General features: G+C 52.9%; 1 protein-coding gene across 2 annotated transcripts in view; it reads left to right on the top strand.

The window, feature by feature from the left end:
- The first annotated feature begins 5,608 nt into the window (after positions 1-5,608).
- Positions 5,609-6,989, top strand: part of LOC146812049 (rho GTPase-activating protein 39-like) — a 485,991-nt gene continuing 484,610 nt past the window's right edge. For both annotated transcript variants that reach the window (XM_085619026.1, XM_085619025.1), the window contains exon 1: positions 5,609-6,001. In XM_085619026.1, the coding sequence (XP_085475152.1) occupies positions 5,991-6,001 (11 nt within the window). In that variant the 5' untranslated portion in view covers positions 5,609-5,990. The remainder of the gene's footprint in view (positions 6,002-6,989) is intronic.

Genomic DNA, 6,989 nt, shown 5'->3' with positions numbered 1-6,989 from the left:
CGGTGGGAATAACGGGTACTGGTTCCGTAGTGGGTGCCTGGTCTTCGTTTTCCTCTAGCCTGGACAAGGCATCGGCCTTGGCGTTCTCCTTTCCGGGTCGGTAGGTGATCTGGAAATCGTATTCATTGAAGAAGAGCATCCAGCGTAGTTGCCTTGCTGTCAAGGCTCTGGCTGACCGGAGAAACCGCAGATTTCTATGGTCGGTAAAGATTGTCACCGTGTGTTTTGCGTCTTTAAGGTAGTGTCGCCATTCCTCAAACGCCGCTTTGATGGCCAGGAGCTCCCTATCTCCAATGGAGTAATTACATTCCGCTGGTTGTAGCTTCCTGGAGTAGTAGGCTACTGGGTGGAGCAGATTGGTTTTGCTGTCTCTTTGCGATAGGACCCCCCCTAAGGCGTTCTGTGAGGCATCGGCCTCTACTATAAAGGGGCGATTAGGGTCGGGGTGCTGTAGTATCGGGGCTGAGGTGAATCTGGTTTTTAGTTCATGAAAAACCTGTTCTGCTTTGGCGTCCCATAGAAAACGTGCCCCTTTACGTAACAAGCTGGTAATGGGGGTAACGATCCGGGAAAAGCCCGCAATGAAGCGCCGGTAGTAATTTGCGAATCCGAGGAACCTTTGGACTTGTTTCACGGAGCTCGGGGATGGCCACTGCAGTATGGCGTCGACTTTTCTGGAATCCATTTGAACGCCTTCCGGTGTTAGAATGTGTCCCAGGAATTCCACCGTTGTGGTGTGGAACACGCTCTTCTCCAGCTTCACGTACAGTCCGTGTTGTTGTAATCGCCGGAGTATAGCTCGCACGTGTTGGAGGTGCTCCTTCATGTCTGCGGAGTAAATCAGTATATCATCGATATACACGATGCAGAATCGGTCAAGGAATTCTCTTAACACCTCATCGATGAAATACTGAAAGGCGGCTGGGGCATTGCAGAGTCCGAAGGGCATGACAAGATACTCGAACAACCCGTACCGTGTTCGGAAGGCGGTTTTCCACTTGTCCCCCTCCCGTACTCTGACAAGATGATAGGCCCCTCGTAAGTCCAACTTTGTGTATATGGCCGCACCTTTCACTTGATCCAGTAGGTCGGGTATCAAGGGTAGAGGATACCTGTTCTTAATTGTTATGGCGTTCATCGCCCTAAAGTCTATACATGTGCGTAGATCGCCCTCTTTCTTCGCCACAAAGAAGAGGGGGGACGAGACGGGAGATTTGGAGTGGCGAATAAACCCGTTCTGTAGATACTGGCTGAGATAGGCGCGGAGGTGCTCGTTTTCCTTTTCCGTGAGGGAGTAGACACGGCTGCAGGGGAGCGTGGATCCTGGAATAATATCAATTTGGCAGTCAAAGTGGCGATGTGGAGGTAGGGTGATGGCACCTTGTTCGTCGAAGACGTGAATCAGGTCTCTGTATTCTTTGGGTACTGTCTCGTGTGTGATCATACCCATCCCGTCCCGTGGTAGTGTACAGACCTGGACTTCCCTAGAAGTGATTTTCGTCTCCGAGGGGTAGCAAGAGTGAACACAATGGGCGGAGTCCAATACGGTTTTGCCGGTTGCCCAATTAATCAGGGGATTGTGCTGTATCAGCCAGGGAAGACCTAATATAAGTCTAAACTGGGGAGCATCGATAATATCAAAGGCGATGGTCTCTGTGTGCTGGTTTTCCAGCACCATTTGGAGGTTTTCGGTTTTATATCAGATTAGTCCTGAGGTCAAATCCGTGCCGTCCACTGCCTTCACTGTTTCGGGTTTACTTTTTGTTCGTTTTTGCATGCCCAGACCCGTCATATATTGGGCATCGATAAAATTCCCGGTTGCTCCTGAGTCGATCAAGGCTATAACGTGCCATGCTGATCCAGTCGAGGACCGCAAGACTACCGGTATGCCCATGTGGTGATGGTCGGCACAAAGGGTAGGGTTCTGTTTGTTCTCGGCCAACAACCCCAGTAGACAGACCCCGTTTGCTACTGGGGGGTCCCGTTTCCCAACCCGTCTCCTCGGGTAATCGGGAAAACAGAAGCAGCCCTCTCTCTGGGCTGGCGGGGCTTTGCAGGACAATCCCGCACGAAATGACCGTTGTTGCCACAGTACAGGCATAGGTTTTGCTTCCGTCTTTTTTCCTTTTCTTCCTTTGTTAAGGGGGCACGGACCCCTCCGATCTGCATGGGCTCAGGAGTGTCTCGGGATTTTGGTACGTCTCTGTACACCGGGATTCTGGCCTCCCCTCCTTTGGTCTTTTCGGTTCTTCGCTCTTGTAGACGATAATTCTGTCTAACTAACATATCTATAAACGGGCCGATCTCCTCTGGAGGGTCTGTCATTTGAGATATGAGGTCTTTCAAGTCATCGCGTAGGCCCCTATAGAATACCGACACTTGTTTCGATTCTGGCCAACGAGCTTCCACCACCAGGCGAGTGAAGGTGGTAATGTAATGCAGCAAATCTGTGTTGCCCTGTTTCAAGTTGAGTAATTCGTTGTCTGCGGCCTGCACAAACGTATGGCGGGGGAACATACGTCGCATGGTTTCCTTGAAAACCGGAAAGTTGTACAGCAGGGGTTCGTCGTTTTCCACCAATGGAATGGACCACTGAGCGGCGTCGCCTCCTAAATAGGAGAGAACAAAGGCGACCTTGGAGGCATCGTCGGGAAACGCAGTCGCTCTGGCCATGAAGTGCAGGTGGCATTGGTTGAGGAATATGCTATATTTCGCGCTATCGCCATAGAAACGTTCTGGCGCAGCCAGCTGTGCCGCGGGTTGGGCTATGACCTGGACGGGCGGAGAAGCAGTCGAGAGAGCAGGTGAGGGACCCCCTGGGTTGAATGTGGGAGGCCTCAGTATTCCTTCTTGCCGGGGTTGATGTATAGGGAAGGTACCCCAAGGTCCTGTGTTTCTCACACCTACCTGCCCTTGTAGGGTGGTTATGTCGTGTCGCAGACTACTATTCTCGTTTTGGATACTAACTAGCATGGCCGCTATGTCCTGTAAGGTAACGTCGGGGTTGTCCATGTTGCCTGGGTGGGATAAATTACGTGGGCTTCGGATTCTGTCAGGTCCCCACAATTCTTACCTCCAGCTTGTGGAGAAATCCCACGGGGACGACGTGGACAACCCCCTCCTATCCCCTTTTTCTCCTGGAAGGACCAAATACCCCAATCAGGTCAAAGAGGGAACCGGGGGAGGCTGCCTGGAAGCGGGTGAGGGCAGAGCAGTGAATGTCGTGATGGGGCACCTCCCGTGGTTCTTGGGGGTCCTGTGATAATACCACCTAGTAGTGAGAGAGAGGAGACAGGGGTAGCAACTGCGCCAATTACAGGGGGACAGACATATGCACCAATTACAGTGGGCAGACACGGGTAACACTGGCTATGCACCCCTTAATTGGTTACCTGAAAATAAAGCGCTCCTGCGCTGGGGTGATGGCCCAAGGCAAGTGGGACTTCGTGCAGGTTGCACGAGCTGCAAGGAAAGGATCAAGCGCTCCTGCGCTGGGGTGATGGGCCAAGGCAAGAGGGACTTCGTGCAGGTTGCACGAGCTGCAAGGAAAGGATCAAGCGCTCCTGCGCTGGGGTGATGGGCCAAGGCAAGAGGCACTTCGTGCAAGTTGCACGAGCTGCAAGAAAAGGATCAAGCGCTCCTGCGCTGGGGTGTCTGGGACAAGAGTAAACACGACTTCGTGCCTCTGCACGAGTCGCGAACAGGAGGGTTAAAGCGCTTCTTGCGCTAAAGTCGCGGGCAAAAGTAAGCGCGACTTCATGCCTCTGCACGAGTCGCGAACAAAGGGTTTAAGCGCTTACTGCGCTAATGTCGCGGGCAAAAGTAAGCGCGACTTCGTGCCACTGCACGAGTCGTGAACAAAGGTTTAAGCGCTCCTGCGCTGAATGGAAAACAAGGTATACGTGACCTCGTACCTCTGCACGAGTCACGAAGGAGAATCTTTGGGCGCCCTTGCGCGGTCCAGACGGAGAGTCTGGTTGCAGATAGGGCCTTCGCAACGCTCCTGCGTTCCAACGAAGCTCCGTAGCAGTATCCGAAGCGTTGATGAGGGCGTCTTTGGCCTTGATAAGCATAATAAACCGGAAGTGCCGGTTGGCTGTTGGCGTCAGCTGCGCCTCCTTTCCAACAACTAGACTGCCATCCCGTGAGGCGGTGTCAGGGGGAGGAGTCTCGTTATGGTGTGGAAATGCCTCGCTTCCGTTCCTCAGGAAGCTAGGAGGCGAGCAGGAACATGATAGCCACAGGATCAAGAACATGATCCAGGGTCATTGTGGGTGTGCAGTGTGCTACACATTGTTGTGCATGTGTGCCATTGTGTCCATCTCCTCCCGTCCCCCCAGTCCCTGCTCGTTACCCTGTTGATGTTGTGTCAGGTCATATCGAGCTGTGTCCGGACTCCCAACTCCTTGCACCGTCTCCACGCTGATGACTGTGGCCACCATTTCCTCCTGCGGCGCAGAACTCCCACCTCCAGTCGGCGTTGTGCTTAGTTTGGCTTTTCACATCATACCAGCGCCTCTTGACCGCTTCCATTGACCTCCACGACTACATTCACATTGTTCACGATGGAATGGCATATTTCCGTTTGTGTTGCCAATGACACAGTGGAGGTGACGAACAGTTGTTGGTAGTGTTCTTTCACCTCCGTGACGGTGATCAGGTTTTCATGCAGACTGTACCCCGTCTTTCTCTTCTTCTTCCCCTTGTCCTTCCACGACCCCGAGGTTTCTTGCTGGTGGTCTGTTGGGCTTGTGGGGTTCACGTTGTCCTCTGCACTCGGTCCGGGTGCATCCATGGTGCTATGCAGTTTATTTTTTTTGTTCCGCTTTGATGGTGCATTTTCCCGCATGAGGCGTGGGAATTGCAGGCCTGTCACTGGTTATAGCTGATTTTTGTATCGCGATTGGCCTCATTCCAACTTTTTTCACGTTCGTGTTTCGCGATTTTTCGGGCTCGCATTGATTTTAATGCAGTCATTTGACGTGTTATCATGAGACTATCGCATGGTGCCGCCGGGTTGAGAATACTATGTTAACACGATGTTGTTTTCCCGCGATAGACTGCGATATGCAAAGTTTCATTAAGGTAATTTTGCGATAATTATCACACGTTCTTGAGACTATCCCCAATGTGTCCTTGTGTAACGTAACTGGTGCTCATGTAAAGCGTTCCAATACCTTCGGGTTGAGTTTGCGCTATATAAAATGATACCCCCCCCCCAAAAAAAGCACAAAAAAACACAGGCGGACACAGTATAACTGGATGCCTGTCAATGTGAGACTCAGGAGAATTTTTTTCCCTCTTTGTGACTGCAGGACAACTTTTCCGCCTCTCCCCTTGGAGCGCAATCTGTTGCTCACGGTCTCCCATTCTACCCGCATGGCAATAAGGGGACGTTCACATCTCTACTGTCTCATGGGCAAGTGGGTAGTTTCTTGCCTTTCTGGGTACATGTCCCTCCGCGCTTCAGTCCCGGTCCCGAGGCTACCCACCCTGCACTTCTACTCTTGACTAAGCGGTGCCACGATCACCTTGCCTGCTTCCCGTGTCCTCCCTCTTCCTAGCAGCTGTCCTCTCCACTCCCTCCCCTTTGCCCTCCCCCTCCTGTGAGGAAGGATCGGGTTTCAATCCTGAGCTCCGAGTCCCTGCTGCGCTGGAGGGAGGGAGGGTCCGGATAGTGTGCGGGGAAAGCCCGGCACGCCGAGGGCACCCTGACGGCGACGGGGACAGCCTGGAGGGTGCGCGCGGAGGAGAAAGCCAGAATCCACCGAGTGGAGTTCGGGACGGGGGCAAGGAGAGCGCCGAGTGTGTACTTCTTGTACAGTTCGTGCCAAGCGGGGAGTCCGAAACAGGAACTATCCGATTCCCGGAGCGCTGGGGAGTTTCTGGGCGCCGAGGAAGGGGAAGCCGGACCGGCAGTAGTTGTAGTGGTGGAGTAGAGCCTCGTCCTGGACCCTACAGACGACGGGGAGGCCTTGGGACATGTGAAGATGGCTGAGAGGTAAGCGCAGGTCTGTCCGGGGACGAAGGTCCCGTGGCAGAGACCGAGTGAGGGGCCTCCCCCCTCACTCGGTTTCTGCCAGGGGACGGTGTTACTGGCTAGGCAGAGTCGTACTCTCTAGGGGCACTCCACGAGGGGGAATCGTAGGGGGAAACAACTTGAAAACTTTCAACTTCTCAACACGCTACAATTTTGCGCTTGTGCCGACCCCAGACACCACAAGTACTGCACTTTCTCTGCCCCCTTCAGGTTGGAAGTGGAACCCCTCTGGCGAGACTGCAGAGCTGTATTGTTGTGCTCTCTATCTCTTGCCTCCTGTAGCACTTCATTGGAGTGCAAATATCCTTCTTGGGATCGTGCTCCCTTGTGCAACGAACATAGGGCCTCGTGTCCTACAACCGCCCCCACCTCGCCACCCGCTTTCCCGACCACTGGCCCCTGGGGCCTCCCTGTGTACTTTTAGGCCCAACCGGCCCCTCGTATACGCAGAGGTTTGTTATGATGGTTCTCTAATGGCTTTGTTGGTCCCATTACTCCTTGAATATTTGTGAGTTACCATTGCCTTTTGGAAGTTTCGGCTTGAAGGTCCCCCAGTTGCTTGTGTTTCTATCCCCATTCTCCCGATCTTGTGTGTCTTATCCCCCACCCCTTTTTGCCAGTTCTCTCACATAGTGTGTTTGGTGCCAAGCCCGCCTCCTAGTGTTATGGGTGTTTGCACTAGCCCGTTTATTTTTAGTCTCACGGTTCCTGTCTCGTCCCGTTTTGCTTCTATGTTCGCTTTTTCCCTTTGTGCTATGTTACTTCGTAACTTTTAAGGATCTCCCGGTTTTATGGGATGTCCCTGCCTACTTATGTATCCGGGTCATACATTTAATCCTCCCTGTTTCAATGCAGTGCGGTCCACCCTAAATCAACCACGTCTTTTGAATCCTCCTTGCCCTCCTTGTTGTCCAACGTGGCTTCCTTGACTTGAATTCCTTGAAAGGTC

This window comes from Triturus cristatus, chromosome 7 (assembly GCF_964204655.1).
Source record: "Triturus cristatus chromosome 7, aTriCri1.1, whole genome shotgun sequence".
Taxonomy (NCBI): domain Eukaryota; kingdom Metazoa; phylum Chordata; class Amphibia; order Caudata; family Salamandridae; genus Triturus; species Triturus cristatus.
Note: the sequence above shows the minus strand (reverse complement) of the source record. Positions and strands in the feature narration are given on the sequence as shown.